General features: G+C 47.1%; 1 protein-coding gene across 2 annotated transcripts; it reads left to right on the top strand.

Annotated features, from left to right (window-relative positions):
* Positions 1-975: 975 nt before the first annotated feature.
* On the top strand, positions 976-13975 carry LOC138769703 (beta-1,3-galactosyltransferase 5-like). Of its 2 annotated transcripts, none has more exons than XM_069948364.1 (3): positions 976-1091; positions 8204-8790; positions 13180-13975. In XM_069948364.1, exons 1-3 carry the CDS (start codon positions 1015-1017, stop codon positions 13614-13616), a joined length of 1101 nt encoding a protein of 366 aa, XP_069804465.1. In that variant the 5' UTR covers positions 976-1014; the 3' UTR covers positions 13617-13975. The 2 variants fall into 2 exon arrangements, with proteins under 2 accessions (XP_069804465.1, XP_069804542.1); XM_069948441.1 differs by lacking the exon at positions 976-1091 and adding an exon at positions 6381-6451.
* Positions 13976-15741: the final 1766 nt, after the last annotated feature.

Below are 15741 nucleotides of genomic sequence, written 5' to 3'. Positions count from 1 at the left end.
TAGATTTATTCTAAGGTGCCCAGGAGGCCAATCTATATCCTTTTTTTTTTTTTTTTTTTTTTTCTGTGGGAAAATCGCCAGTAGCCCTATATGCCCCTATATACCGGACAGTTCTGCACTGTTTATGTAAATTGTAGCTTATGCACATTAGAAATAAACTAAAAACTTCAAACATCCGTCCTCTGTATATCTGTAGTGTATAGTTGGGGGGGAACGTATACCTGTAGTGTATAGTTGAGGGAGGTCCTGTATACTAGTAGTGTATAATTGGGGGGGCTGTATACCTGTACTGTATAGTTTGGGAAGTACTGTATATCTTCAGTGTATAGCTGGTAGAGGTCCTATATACCTGTACTGTATAGTTGGGGGTCCTGTATACCTGTAATATATAGTTGGTGAAGGTGCTGTATTCCTGTAATGTATAGTTGGTGGAGGTCTTGTATACCTGTAGTATATAGTTGGTGGAGGTCTTGTATACCTGTAGTATATAGTTGGTGGAGGTCCTGTATACCTGTAGTGTATAGTTTGGGATCCTGTATACCTGTAGTATAGTTGGTGGGGGTGCTGTATACCTGCAGTTTATAGTTTTGGGGTCCTGTATACCTGTAGTATATAGTTGATGGAGGTCCTGGGGGTATAATAGTATTGGTCAGGTCTGGTGTGGCAGTGTTATCCACTCACGGTATGGTAGTATTGAGAGAGAGAATTATGTAAGCGTCAAAATAATTATGTACAACCGTGCAGTGTATCCACATGGCCTCCTAGGTTAACTGCATGTAAATCTCCCTAATCCACGCAGTATCTAGAAAATCATAAAAAGCGCTTACCCATCGTGGTATCTGGCTTCTGTAACCCCGACGCACGTGTCTAACTCCTGTTTCTCACACTACTTATACTGCAGGAGGGGATTCCTTCCGGGAAACGACGCAGGTCACAGGAGCGGCCAGGAATCACGCTACTTCCTCCTGGCCTACGTCACTGGAACGCACGGCCGCCGGTGGAACGCAGGCGGGCATGCGCACAGAAAACTCAAGAGGCCAGAACGTAAGGGTGCCTGTGCCCAATCCTCCCGGGACCTGCGTACACAGAAGGTGATCATTATTCCCTATTAGGAGGCCATGTGTTTACCTTGGTACTACATGACTATACAGCGTCATATATATTACATCCAAAAAACAAATCTATTCAAATGAATATATAAAGTGCATTAGTTCAATTATCAATGTAAACATGTGAGTAGTTAGTGTTAAAATACTAGAAATTATGTGCAAAGTGTTGTTCATTTCAATACATCATAACAAACATCATGAAAACGTGAAAACATAAGGCATAATCAATACTAATCATAAATTTGTTATAAAATGTAATACATCTCTATATATATAAAAAGTGACAGTGCATAAAAGTGCAATGTGAAAAGTGCTGCAATGACGCTGTCGATGATCTCATAATGTCATGAGAAATCACATATCCTCCTCTTATATAACCTTCGTCCATTTGGTCTATCTTAATGTTTTTTTTTTTATAAACTTTGTTTCCCCTTTCTTTTTCTTAACCCAGTCATACATCGGAATCCACATTCTGCTGTTTCAAAAATTTCCCAGTAACTAAAATAAAATACAAACATACAAGAAATAAAAACATGCAATTAAAAATTGATGCACATAGAAAACTAGAGGAATGAAGCAAAGCTTTGCTGATCATTTAACCCATGGGGGGCCATGCTACCTAGCAGGTGTATCCATCGGCATTCTTTCTGAGTGAATAGCTTTTGATTTCCTCCTCTGATGCCGCCTCCCACTTTCTCAATCCCTCTCACTTTAAATGACCTTGGATCACTATTATGGCACAACCTAAAGTGACGGGGGATTGTTGTGAGCTGATTGATATCGGTACACTCTTTTGCTGCCACAATAACTCTGACTTGTTCCCTGACACGAATCCTCAACTCCCTTGAGGTTAATCCCACATAGACCTTGTCACATCCATGAGATGTAATCTCTAATTTTATATTCCCTTAAGTCCCATTGGCATCACAACATATGGGGTAAATTCGCCCCTGCGAGCCCCCTCCTCCATAAGGTATAAATAGGCTCCACCTCCCACTAGACCTCAGTCTTTTTTTACTTTGTTGCTGTTAGCCCTAGGGGACTTTGTCCCTCCTCCGTCTTTATGCTTTGTTAACCTGTTGCATTCAGGTTTTCTCTCCAGGTAATGATTGCTGGGATGCCGCTGGAGCCGGTGTCCAGGTAGTATCCTGATATTTGCTTCTGCAGGTCTTAGCTTTTAAGTTTTTCTTACCTAGTACGTATTGGAACGCACTCTGCGTGTCACCGGAGCCGCTGGCGTTTCTTCCGGTCGTTTTCGACTGTGGAACGCATCGCAGCACTGCGGCGTTGGCATGATGTCACTGCCAGGGGCCGGCGCTCTCTGCATGCCGGATTAGCTGTGTGTTCATTTATAAGGCAGAAGGTAAGCTGTTGCTACCTCTAGGTCTGGCTGTCTTCCTCTGGAAGGAGTTTCTGTGGCTCATCCAGATCTAATAGAAAACATCTGAGTGCAAAGTGCTGTGATCTCTCTTCTAAATAGTTAAGTGTTGCTGCCACCTAGTGTATCTTTCCGGTATCACTCTAGCCAGGCTAGTGGTTTATATGTATTGTAATCCATTGATTATTTGCAGATGTCTGAAATGGAGACCAGTCCTGCTGCTAAGGAAGCACTTCATGTGCCGAGTGTGAGACTCCTCTACCTGTCGGCTATGGATACCGTAGGAGGATCATTTTTTCCAGATAAGATTCATCCTTTCTTTTATAAAAATGTTTATAATGCCTATAATGCCTATGTGTTTCAGTACGCTGTCCTTCATGCAGACCTAAACCTATGAGGAGCCTGATGCTCAGGATGTAGTGGTATGGGTCAAGGACTATGTGCAAAAGACTTTAGCGGCTAATGAGAATCGCCGCCCGTGTCCTAAGATAAAGACCAAATGGAGTATTTCTCCCTCTGCTCCCAGCCTTTGAGTATATTACTTTATGGCTGTAGGATTATGGTCATTTTCAGCTTTACTGTGATTGATGAAGTTAAGTCATCCTCTTCTTCTGAAACCTCTTCTACTTCTGAAGATGAGAATTATTCAAGGGGTATTTCACAGCTGATAGAATTTACAAACCCTGCAAAGCTGTGCAAGCTGAAATACACCCTGAGGAAATAAGAGGATAAGGGTTCGTCCTCCTCTAAAAAAGCCTAGGGCTTTTTCTGTGGGAAAGACTTCATTGTCTATGTTACAGGCAGAATGGAAGGAACCGAAAAAGGCTCCGGGTTTAAGACCTTATATGTTCTCAAGAAAGAACAATGTAAGGACTGGATTGAGCCTCCAAAGGTGGATCCGGCCATAGCCAAACTGTCGAAACGTACTGTGCTGCTGCGGAGGATGGATCCAATCTGAAGGATCCGATGGATAGAAGGGTAGAGGTAGCCCTCAAAAGATCATATACCCAAGGGGCAGTCTCCATATCTCCTTTTGAGGTTTCTAGAAGCCTAAGAAGATGGCTGGCCAAGGTCCAGGGAAATTTGGAAGGTGGAGCGAGCAGGGACAAGGTCCTTTGCTCCTTAAAAAAGGTCATTATGGCCATTGACTTCCTCTGCGATGCTGCATCTCAGGGAACCAAGTTAGCGTCCGTCATAGCTGCCGAAGGGCGCAATGGTTAAAACCCTGGGTTGGAGATGCTAACTCCAAAATTCAGCTCTGTAATATGGAGTTCCAGCCAGGTCGGCTGTTTGGCTCTGAGCTGGAAAAAATAATGGAGGAATTGTCTGACAAGGAGGGGAAGTCCCTACCATTGTCCAACAAGAAAGACACTTAGTCCTAGAGACAGAAATTCTTCACCTCCTTTCCATTGAGGCTCTAGAGGATGTTCCTCTATCCGAGATCGGTCAGGGAGTTTACTCCTAGTGCCAAAGCCATCAGGAAATTGGAGGCTTATTATAGATTTGCGACATCTCAACAGGTGCTTTGTAAAGAAGACGTTCCACATGGAGAACATAAGATCGGTAAAATCTATCCTTCAGGAGGGAGATTTTATGGTCACCATAGATCTACAGGATGCATATCTTCATGTACCGATTTCTGAAGGCTCACAGGAGATTTTTAAGGATCGCCATCCAAATCCAGGGGAAGGTAAGACACTTACAATTCAAAGTCCTTCCATTCGGAATACCTCCGCACTCTTTGTTTTCACAAAGGTAGTGTCACCATGATTATCCCTTACCTGGACAATTGGTTATGACTCAGACTCGGGATCTTCTGAGAGTTCAGTTGAACTCAGAATCTTGAAGTCAACAGGAATCAGCTCTGCCCTCCAAGGTGAGGGAGCTCAGAGCGATATACCTAGCTTTTCTTCGTTTTTCTCCTCTTATTTTACAGAGAGCAGTCAGAATCCGGATATACAACATGGCCAGGTGGCGTACCTAAACAGGGAGGTACCAGATCCCCTTCTCTCCTCAGGGAAGTAATGAAGATTTTCTGTTGGGCAGAAACCAGAATAACCAGACTCTCTGCCATTCATATCAGGGGTGTCGACAATACATTGGCGGATCGACTGAGTCGAGGCCTGACATTCCCGGGAGAATGGTCTCTCTTAAGGAGAGTGTTCAGTTAATCCAGAGGTGGGGGCTTCCTCAGAGAGACCTCATGGCATCAGCAAGCAGTGCCAAACTGAGGAATTTCTGTTCCCTTTACAGGGCAGACAATCCCACGGTAGTGGACTCAATGACAATACCATGGACATACCAGCTGGCGTATATCTTTCCTCCCATAGCCATGATTCCCAGAGTTTGATGATCAGTCGTCAGTAATAATAATAACTTCCTTCTGGCCGAAGAGGTCATGGTTCACCCTGCCCATGAATATGAGCAGAGGGGAATTTTGGAGATTACCTCTGCATCCGGATCTAATATTCCAGGGTCAACATCTGTGCAGGAATCTTTCCAGCCTCAGCTTGACAGCTTGGAGACTGAGAGGACCGTATTAGACTCTAGTTTTTCTGAGAAGGTATAGTATACCCTTTCTCACGCTCGTAGTAGCACTACAAATAAATCTTATGCACGTATTTGGAAGATTTTTCAAGATTGGTGTGCAAGCAGGAGTATTGATGGACTTAAACCTTCTACTCCACAGTCATTGGAGTTTTTACAGGAAGGCTTCTATAAAGGATTAAAACCTAGTTCCATCAAGGTGCAGATAGCAGCCCTCTCTGCACACCTAAACTCACGTTTCTTTCAGATCTTGGAGGTAAAGAATTTTGTTAAGGCTAGACTAGGCCTAACCTGGTAAAGCAGGTAGACCCATGGGACGTATCCTTTGTGTTGAGACGCCTGTGTCTTCCTCCCTTTAAGCCTTGGGAGGAAGTAGACTTCAAGTTAACATTGAAAGTTTCTCTTTTACTAGCCATTACCTCTGCTAAGAGAGTTGGAGAACTTCAAGCCCTTGACTCCGCACCTCCCATACGTGATTTTTTTTTTTCCCAATCCTTAGGTTCCAGGATTCCTGCCTATGGTGGCTTCATTTGCCAACATCAATCAGCCTATAGTATTGCCTGTATTTTCTCCTACTGGATCATCTGAAGAAGACTTGGATTTTTCTTTATTGGACGTATACAGAGCTATCAAGATCTATCTACATAGAGTAGGTGATTTTCGTAAAGACGAGAATTTCTTTATCCCTTTCGCAGGAAAGAATAAGCGGTGGAAGGCTTGAAAACCTTCAATATCCAGATGGATCTGTGACTCCATTGCCTTATGTTACTCTTCTGCTGATCTGGATCCACCAGAATTTACCAGGGCTCACTCTACTAGAGCTGTGGCCTCCACTTGGGCAGAGCGTGCCGCTGTGCCATTTGAGGACATATGCCAGGCAGCTACCTGGTCTACTTAGACTACCTTTGTGAGATATTTCAGGCTGGATACTTCTTTCTTGTCAAGAACAACCTTTGCAAGATCTGTTCTTAATGCGGACGTAATAAATAACCCGCCCATTGGGGATAATGCTTGCTAATTCCCCATATGTTGTGATGCCAATGGGACGTAAGGGAAGCTAAAATTATGTTAATTTGTTTTCCCTGAGACCCATTGGCATCACAAGACTCCCTCCCTGTGTTTCTTTATAATTAGACTGAGGTCTAGGGGGATGTGGAGCCTATACCTCATGGAGGAGGGGATTAAAATGTAATTGTTATTTTTTCATTAAATATTCCTTCGTCCCAGGGGCTCGCAGGGGCGAATTTATTGGGTCTCAGGGAAAACAAATTAACATAATTTAGCTTTTTTTTTTTCTTAATTTCAGGTGAATCTGTCAAAATGGCAGCAATAATAAGAATCACATGACCTTGTGCACCACCATCAAGCTTCACCACAACCCTACCTGTATGATATCAAGTCATGAGGAAATATAGGGGTGAGTGACCGTCTGATAGGGTTGAGTGATAGGGATGAGACCACGAGGGGAGGAGCTACAGCAACTGATAAATCACCTTGTTCTTACAGAATCTGGTGATAGCCGATAGCAACAAGCAAGCATTTATGCTGCAGCCTGTATCTAAGTGACTATTTAAACCCTGTTGCTGATAGCACTGTGCACTCTAATTCATAGTGCCACAAAAACATGACTGGTCTAAGATCGAGTGGCAAAGAACAGGTACAGCCATGCTATGTCATATGCCAGTAAGAATATGGGTGGCAGTAGTGTAAGCAGCAATCATCCTGCCAGAAGTAGCATAGCAGGCCACTGTCATCCATGATCTCCAGTGCACATATTTTTGGGGATGACCTTGTGGACTGGATAGTAGCAAGATCGCCTCAGTCACAGGGGATGATGCTTCTTCTCACAATTGTCAGAGAATTGCTCATCCTCTTCTGGGAGCACCACCCAAGAGAAGCTTTTCACTGTCTTCTCTGACAACCTGATAATAACCTTAGGCCTCATTAACATGTCCACAAAATAGATTGAAGATCTGCAATTATACCCAAATTTAGGGTCCATAGGTTTCTATGTGCAGTTTTTGTGGATCCGTGACTAGGCTGTGATCCTTGCTGTAAAAAAAATAGCACGGATACGCATGGACAGGCAACTGCGCCGCCTTTATTCAGAGAAGACTGATACAGCACCTTGGGTGCTAAGCCAAATATTCAAGACCGTTTTCCCGCTGATGGGGTGCATGAGAAGAGTCTATGTTTAGACTGATGAGGAGGAAGATCGGGCGGGGGGGAATACATGATGGCTGAAATGCCTGGTTGGCTGGTAGTGGTATAAGTGGCACTGCTAGCCCAGGTGTTGGTAGTGGCCACTGGTAGCCATGGTTTTGATACTGGAGTCACAGGTAGCCATGATGGTAGTGATGTCAGTAGTACTTATAGGCATGGTAGTGATATTGGAACTCAAGGCAAATCCAGATATGGGAATCCAACAATACTAGTCTACTCATCTGGTGGAGCCATCTGACCCTCCTGGCTAAGATGCTGCTGGTTCAGTTACTGCTGTACCACGCTAAGGCACTTTAAGGCAATAAACAGTAAGCACTCGGCCTTGATAGATACCTAGCCACCATCACCTGTGCCCTCTAACATTAAGGAAGTTATGAGCCACTCCTTGGTCTTTTCAGTGCACACAACCATTAACATGTGGAGCAGCCCTTACTCCGACTGCCACGACTATGGCTATCACTGAGGCTACCGCCATCACCAGGGCTATCACTGAGGCTACCGCCATCACCAGGGCTATCACTGAGGCTACCACCACCACCACAGCTATTATTGATAGCCCTGGTGGGGATATTCTCCGTAATAGCCCTGGTGATGGTGGTAGCCTCAGTGATAGCCCTGGTGGGGATAGTCTCAGAAAGGCTCAACCACAAGGCACTACCACAACCAGGGCTATCACTGGGACTACCACCACCGCCACAACATGCCCACCACCTCTACCTGATACCCTCCTTTATCACAGTCCAGACTCTTAACTGGTTTTCTCTAAACCATAAGCAGGACATTATTTTAAGTATCTTTCTAGGTGCCCAGGAAGAAGGGGGGGGGGGGTGCTTTTCTTGGTGGTTTCTAGCACATTGGATGGAGAATCCCCCTCCGGGTCACTGTGGCCGCAGCTCTCCTGAAGGAGTTCACCCCATAACACAATCTTCTCCCTTTTTCTGTTTAGTGAATCTTGTGACATGAGGATGAAGATGAAGCTTCGTGTTCTTTTTCCTGGCCTCCTGATTGTCTCCTTGACTTTTCTTATTAGAATACAGTTCATTCACTTATTACAAAGGTTCCACCTGGGCCAAAGATCTCTCTCCGGTTTACCTCCACAAAGGGTGTCAATGACCCTGGATGATGGAGTCCATGTTTACCACCTGAACCTCTCCCGGTTCCAAGAAGAGTTTCCTTATCTACAGAACTATCTATGCTCAATAACTCTCGCTCCGCAGACAAAGTGGAAGGCCTCGAAGCCCCTTATAATAATGGCCATCAAATCTCACCCAGAATCGGGGTCCAGAAGGATGGCGCTCAGACATACGTGGGCACAGGAATGGCATCTGGATGGTTACCAGCTGAGGCCAATATTCCTAATGGGTCACACAGATGTACCTGGACATAAGGAGATGGTGAAGTCTGAGAATGAGGAATATGGAGATGTTCTACAGTGGGACTTTACCGAGGGCCACCATAACTTATCTCTCAAAGAAAGATGCTTCCTGGAATGGATAGTCCAACGAATTCCACAAGTGGCCTTCATATTCAAAGGTAGGTGACTAGTAGGTCTCCAATGAGTCTCAAAGGCAGGAAAATGGGTCATACGTTCACATCTGCCTTATAACTTCAACCACGGACACAGACAGTCCTACGAAACCAAACTGAGCTTTCTATATAGGGTTCTGTGCTCCTATAACAATGGTTTCAGAATACTACAGGGGGTCTGGGAATGACAGCTAAAATATAGAAGCCAAAAGTGATATCTATGGCTTTTCTGTCCTAACAGTCACCATGGAGATTGCATCCGATGTGAAGGAACCCATCAAAAACAATAATTGAACCACTGTAAGGTTTAAAGGGGTGGTTTACTGTCTACAACCTGTGTTAGAAGGTCTTTTAGAAGTTATTCAGATTCTGAGACCCCCACTGGTCTGCAGCAAGTCTTGAAATCTCCTGCAGTGCCACCATAGGTGAAAGAGAATATTGCACATTAGTGTTTGAAATCAATAGGCTGGGAAATGTATCGGTGTCTGTGCCTTCAGAGCAAGAGATGACAGTCTTCTCCTGGCTGTGAATCTTCTCTCCAGAATCTGCCAGACAAATATTTTAGGCTCCAACACATACAGTAGTTAGGTCCCTTGTACCCCTATATAGTAGTTACACCCCTCCGTACCCCTATATAGTTACACCCCTCTGTGTAACGTCATCTTATGCAGGTTGATGGGACAGCAGGAGGAGGCTACAGCACATTGCCCCCTCCTGTCGCCACTGCTGTAATGCTCTCCCCAGGTCCCCCTTCCTTCAACCTGTAATGTCCGGGCTCCCCCCGCCCCGATCCAGCTCCCCCCCGTTCTACTCTTTCCCAGTTCTCCTCTCCCTTCCTCTACTTGTCCCCCTCCCCTCCGGATTCGGCTCCCTCCCCGTGCTCGTCCTCCCCGCCCCCGTGCTCCCCTCTGTGCTCTCCACCCCCTGCTCGTGCTCTCTCGTGCTCCCCCCCCCCCCCTGCTCGTGCTGCTCCCCCCCGCTCGTGCTCTCCCCCTTTACTTGTGCTCTCCCGTGCTCCCCCCCCCTGCTCGTGCTCCCTCCCCCTGCTCGTGCTCCCTCCCCCCTGCTCGTGCTCCCCCCCCCCTGCTCGTGCTCCCCCCCCCCTGCTCGTGCTCCCCCCCCCCTGCTCGTGCTCCCCCCCCCCCCTGCTCGTGCTCCCCCCCCTGCTCGTGCTGCTCCCCCCCCGCTCGTGCTCTCCCCCTTTGCTTGTGCTCTCCCGTGCTCCCCCCCCCTGCTCGTGCTCCCCCCCCCCTGCTCGTGCTCCCCCCCCCCCTGCTCGTGCTCCCCCCCCTGCTCGTGCTCCCCCCCCCCCTGCTCCCCCCTGCTTGTGCTCCCCCCCTGCTCGTGCTCCCTCCCCCTGCTCTCCCGTGCTCCCCCCCCCCTGCTCGTGCTCTCCCCGTGCTCCCCCCCCGCTCGTGCTCTCCCCCTGCTCCCCCCCCGCTCGTGCTCTCCCCCTGCTCGTGCTCTCCCCCCTGCTCGTGCTCTCCGTGCTCCCCCCCCTGCTCGTGCTCTCCCCCTGCTCGTGCTCCCCCCCCTGCTCGTGCTCTCCGTGCTCCCCCCCCTGCTCGTGCTCCTCCGTGCTCCCCCCCCCGCTCGTGCTCTCCGTGCTCCCCCCCCCCTGCTCGTGCTCTCCGTGCTCCCCCCCCCCTGCTCGTGCTCTCCGTGCTCCCCCCCTCGTGCGTTCCCCCCCCCTGCTCGTGCGTTCCCCCCCCCCTGCTCGTGCTCTCCCCCCCCCCTGCTCGTGCTCTCCCCCCCCGCTCGTCCGTGCTTTCCCCCCCCCTGCTCTCCCGTGCTCCCCCCCCGCTCTCCCGTGCTCCCCCCCCCTGCTCTCCCGTGCTCCCCCCCTGCTCTCCCGTGCTCCCCCCCCCCCTGCTCTCCCGTGCTCCCCCCCCCTGCTCTCCCGTGCTCCCCCCCCCCTGCTCTCCCGTGCTCCCCCCCTGCTCTAGCTCTCCCGTGCCTACCTCCCTGTGCTTCGTTCCGTCCTCGCCCCCCCCTCGCCCCCTCTCCCCCCCCCCCCCCCCGTGCTATACGATCAGGTCCCTGCACTGATTGTTTGAAAAAAAACACACACACACACACAAATATATAAATAAATTAAATTAAAACAAATAAATTAAATTAAATAAATACATAAATAATTAAAATAAATATACACATTCCCCATCCTCCCTTTATAAACCCCTATAAATAAGATACACATATTTGGTATCGCTGTGTCCGTAATGACCCCGTCTATTCACCTGTTACATTAATTATACCGCCAGATTAACACCGCTCAAAAAATAAATAAAAAACTAACCAAAATGACAATTTTTTGTTATTCCCGCCCCCTAAAAAATATAGAGAACAGCTATCAAAACGTCACATGTACCCAAAAGGTGTACTGCTAAAAACGTCATCTTATGCCGCAAAAAAAAATGCCCTCACATATCTCCATTGGCGAAAAAAATTAAAAATTACTGCCCTTACAATATGCAAGACAGTATTTATAGTATAAATGCCATAAACTATAACAAAAGTTATATAAAATGGATATCACTGTAATCGTACCAACCTGACAAATAACAACAACATGTCATAGGTGATGTATAGTAAGCGGCGTACAAAAAAATGGTGAAAAACAGCTGCTAAATTGTGTTTTTTATTCGTACCACCTCATAAAAAATTAAATAAATATTGATCAGGGTGTCACATGTCTCCCAGAATGGTACCGAAGGAAACGTCAACTTGTCTTACACAAATATTTTGTCACCGCAAGGCCCTGTGACATGGTATAATGGCAAAAAAAACCCCTGAAATAAAAAAAAAGGCCCCAAAATTCACCAGGTCTCTGTCATGTCTGCGGCCTGTGGTTAAGTCAGGTGACGCACTGTGGCCACATATGGGGGATTTCTAGAAACACTGGAATAAGGGGAATAAATAGTGAGTGGTATTTCTCAGTTAATATTTGCTGTGTTAGAGGGAAAAAATAGATTAACATAGAATGACTGCCAAAAAAATAAAAAAAATGTAATTTCTCCTCCAACTTGCTTAAATTTCTGCAAAACACCCAAAGGGTTAATACACTTATGAAATGTTACTTTGAATACTTTGAGGGGTGCAGTTTTTACAGTGGAGGGATTTATGGGGGTAACTAACATACAGGCCCCACAAATCCACTTCAGAACTGGACTGGTCTCTAAAAAAATCAGAATTTGACATTTTCCTGACGTCACCATAAAGCAGACATGTTGTAGATATTGCAGTAATAATTAGTTCATGCGGCATGACTATCTTTCTTAGGAAAAGAGAATTTTGAATATAAAGGATTGTAAATTTTTCTAATTTTGGGGCAAATGTGTTTTTTTACAAAAAAATACTTAGGGTATCAACCAAAGTATACCACAAACATACAGAGGAATATGTCACGAAAAAACAATCTCAGAATAACCACGATAGTTAAGCGCATCCAGGCCCGCTTCTGCCATGAGGCGGAATGAGCCTTCCGCCTCAGGCGGCAGATTTTGCGGTCCGGCAGGGGGCGGCATTATGTCCCCCCTGCTGTCATTTTTGTTAAGTATCACTTAACAAAAATGACAGCGGCCGCTCACCTGTCCCGTCGCCCGCGCTCTCCACATCCCGTCAGGTCCCGCGATGTCACCCTGCAGCTGTCACGGACCTCCAGGCTGTTGTGAGTGCCCGGGGTCGGTGGGGGACACGCTGGGGTGATCGGGTCGCGCGGGACCGCCCCGCGCGACCCGATCACCCCACTCACTCACCACAGCCTGGAGGTCCGTGACAGCTGCAGGGTGACATTGCGGGACCTGACGGGATGTGGAGACAGCAGAGAGCGCGGGCCGGCTGCGGCGTGGGACAGGTGAGTGGATGGCTGCGGCGACGGGGGGAGTGCCGGCCATCACTCGGGGCGGCCGCCTGAGGTTTGCCTCAGGCGGCAGAAACCCCAGAATCGGCCCTGAGCGCATCGCAGAGTTATCACTACATAAAGAGATATAGGTCAGATTAGCAAAATAGGCCCTGGTCATTAAGGCCAAAACAGGCTGCGGAGGCGAGGGGTTAAGACTGGCATATTTGTACGCCGGCCTTAAATTAGGAATATGCAACTTTTTTTTTTGTTGATAAATCTGCCCCTATGTGATCATCTGTTGTTCCAGACTATACCTCTATTATAGCAACCTTATAAATACCATAACATAAGTCAAGGCAGAATGAAACTCAACCACAGGCCCAACCGAGATCTCAGTGGGACACTGGCACTGCAGGAGAGCAGATCTCTGCACAGACATTATGTAGACTGACTAAACTCCAGGGGTTCTCTTCCATCTTCTCATTGCTGGGAGGGGGGGCTTTGTGCAGTGCCGTTCAGATATATCATGAATCCTTCTGGTGTACTTGCAGGTGATGATGATGAGTATGTCAGTCCTCCAGCCTTGGTCCAGTACATAAAGACATTCGCGTACCACCCCCGGTTTCTGCATGGATATTTAAGGCCTCACTCCAAGGTCGTGCGCCACGCCAAATATGCGGTTTCGGAATATCTTTTTCCAGGAAATGTCTACCCCACCTTCCTGTCAGGCGGAGGCTTTCTATACAGCGGGCCCTCAGCCAGGCTCTTGCACAATGTATCTCAGAAGATGCCGGTCTTCCCACTGGATGACGTCTACTTTGGGTTCTTGGCTTTGGCAGCAGATTTATTGTTTCGACATGATGAGCGATTTCACGTCTACAGATTGAAGTTTGAGCCTTGTCAGTATCTGAAAGCTCTGGTTGTCCATGGTATGAGCCCCGAGGAACTAGTAGAAATATGGAACAAAGTTCAGAATGTAAAGTGTTAGACTCTCTCCATCGATGTGATGCCCTGACCTCTGGTGTCTGCGCTGCCCTGACCTCTGGTGTCCTCCTTTACCGTACGATGAGCTCAGGTCTGTCCCTAATGGTGGTGACATACAGTAAATTAGACATATCTTCCATGCTTGTGATATCAGAGTTGGGTGATTGGATCACGAGTTGTGAATATGGATTAAAGTTAAATGGAGAAATCAATGTAAATAGTCAGAATACTGAATAAACATGGAAAAGATGAAAATCCTCAAACGTGTCTGAGGCCGTAACACCCCCCCAAGAAGTGGCAGGATGGAGGTGCAGTGTGCCACTGCTCTTTTCAGCACACCTGTAGGTTGGTATCACTGTCAGGTATGCTCTGGGCTAAAGGATGGTGCTTTGCTACTCCTACCACTAGATGTCTCCCTATATTTTATGTATTTGGCACAGCTGAAAGGGAAAGGTGATGGAAAGGGTTAATTATATTCTTGTGACTCCTCATCTTTGCCACTGTATGCCATTATGTGACCAATCCATGAGCTGGGTACCTCACACTTGCCCCCTTCTTTCTCTCTTTCCTAATCTTTCACAAATTGGGCTATATATATTTATCTCCTATGTAACACCAGTGTGGGGCAGTTCCTGAATAGTACTGAGAGAGAGAGTACACAGGGTACGTTCACACTGAGTAAATCAGGCAGAATTCCGTGGCGGAACTCTCCACCGTGGAATCCCACCTGCCTCGGTGTGCCTTAGCCTGCCTATGGAACAGCTTGCGTGCCTTCACTGCCGCCGCTATCCACCTGACTGCCGCAGCATTCTGCCTGACTTATTCAGTGTGAACATACCCTAAGAGTTGTTTCTACTGAAGTACTTACCCAAGGCCAGGACGCATGTGTGGGACACTACACTAAGTCAGAGTGTGCATGCAGATCCTTATTTCCTTTGGCACACTTATGCCCCTAGCCATGTTTGTCTAGTAATACTCATGGTGAGGCTGTGGTAAAAGGAAACAGGAAACCCTATTTACCCTGAGTGGCAAACTTTCCATTCTGAAGAGTTATTCCAGGATGCAGTCAGTAGCTAGGTAAGTATGACCAAGCCTAAACTCCACTGCTCTTGTTAGGTTACCTTAGGGGTCACCCTGACTGCTAGCTCTACCACTAGTTGGGGCCTACAACCCTGATTAGTGTCACTCTGCGCCCACAGATGGCAATAGGCAGATCACAAACCACAAGAGAACTCTGATTCGGCTCTACCAGCCCGTCCAATATACATGGGGGGCACTGACTCCACAACTCCTGAGAAGGATACGAATGTAGCGACACTGATGGTGCTCAGCTTAGAAAGTAGCAGTCCAACCAAAGTATCCGACAAAAAACAAACAGATTTGGCACTCACCAGTAGTTGTCGCATACCAGCGACGGCTGTTTCGTGCATGCACGCTTCGTCACGGCTAGGTATGTCTGACGTCTACCAATACTTAAAGGTGGCCGTTTTTAGGATCTCATTATGGGATGTGTGTTTTTAAAGGAGAAATAAAATCTTTTATTTTCCTTATTGCTGTTCTCATCCTCCTCCCTTCCATTTCGCTTATTAGGTCTTCAAAAAGAAGTCCTAAGGGTCTCTCTAGGAACTTTTCTCTGCTCTGTTAGCCACTTGTTCTAACAAGTCCAATGGATGACGGCCATCTTGTAGTCTATGCTTCAGGTCCTGCGCTTGTTGCAGATAAGTCTCTGGATTGCTGTTGATGCTCTTCTGAGAACCTGGCTGTAAGGGACGGTCCTCTTTATCGCCTGCGGATGGGAGGACTCCAAATCTAAAGAATTACAGGCTGTAGCCACCAAAAACGCCTCCCGTGTTGTCTCATGGGATCAGAATCTCATCCATGTATCTATAATAATTTTTAATACACCAAGCAAAAGGGTTCTAGTAGAAAAAATGTAATGGCGCTGGAAGATGGCAAGGAACAGGATTTTTTGGACATGACAAATACAGCTAAGGGTTGTGTTCAGACAGAGGGATACCACCAAGCTACAGCCTGCAATTCTATCTTAAATTTTGAGTCCTCCCATCCAACAGCAATCCAGAGACTTGGGGTCCTATTTCACGGGCCGAGGAGGGCCCGATCAACGATGT

Source organism: Dendropsophus ebraccatus, chromosome 1 (assembly GCF_027789765.1).
Source record: "Dendropsophus ebraccatus isolate aDenEbr1 chromosome 1, aDenEbr1.pat, whole genome shotgun sequence".
NCBI classification, from domain to species: Eukaryota; Metazoa; Chordata; class Amphibia; order Anura; family Hylidae; genus Dendropsophus; species Dendropsophus ebraccatus.
The sequence above is the reverse complement of the archived record's forward strand: the minus strand, read 5'-3'. Positions and strand labels throughout refer to the sequence as shown.

Excerpts from the sequence above, each read along its gene's own strand:
- LOC138769703 (XM_069948364.1), top strand. The coding sequence starts at position 1,015 with ATGCGCACAGAAAACTCAAGAGGCCAGAACGTAAGGGTGCCTGTGCCC. Across the intron at positions 1,092-8,203 it reads GGGACCTGCGTACACAGAAG|TGAATCTTGTGACATGAGGA; the intron begins GTGATCATTATT and ends TTTTCTGTTTAG. Across the intron at positions 8,791-13,179 it reads AGTGGCCTTCATATTCAAAG|GTGATGATGATGAGTATGTC; the intron begins GTAGGTGACTAG and ends GTGTACTTGCAG.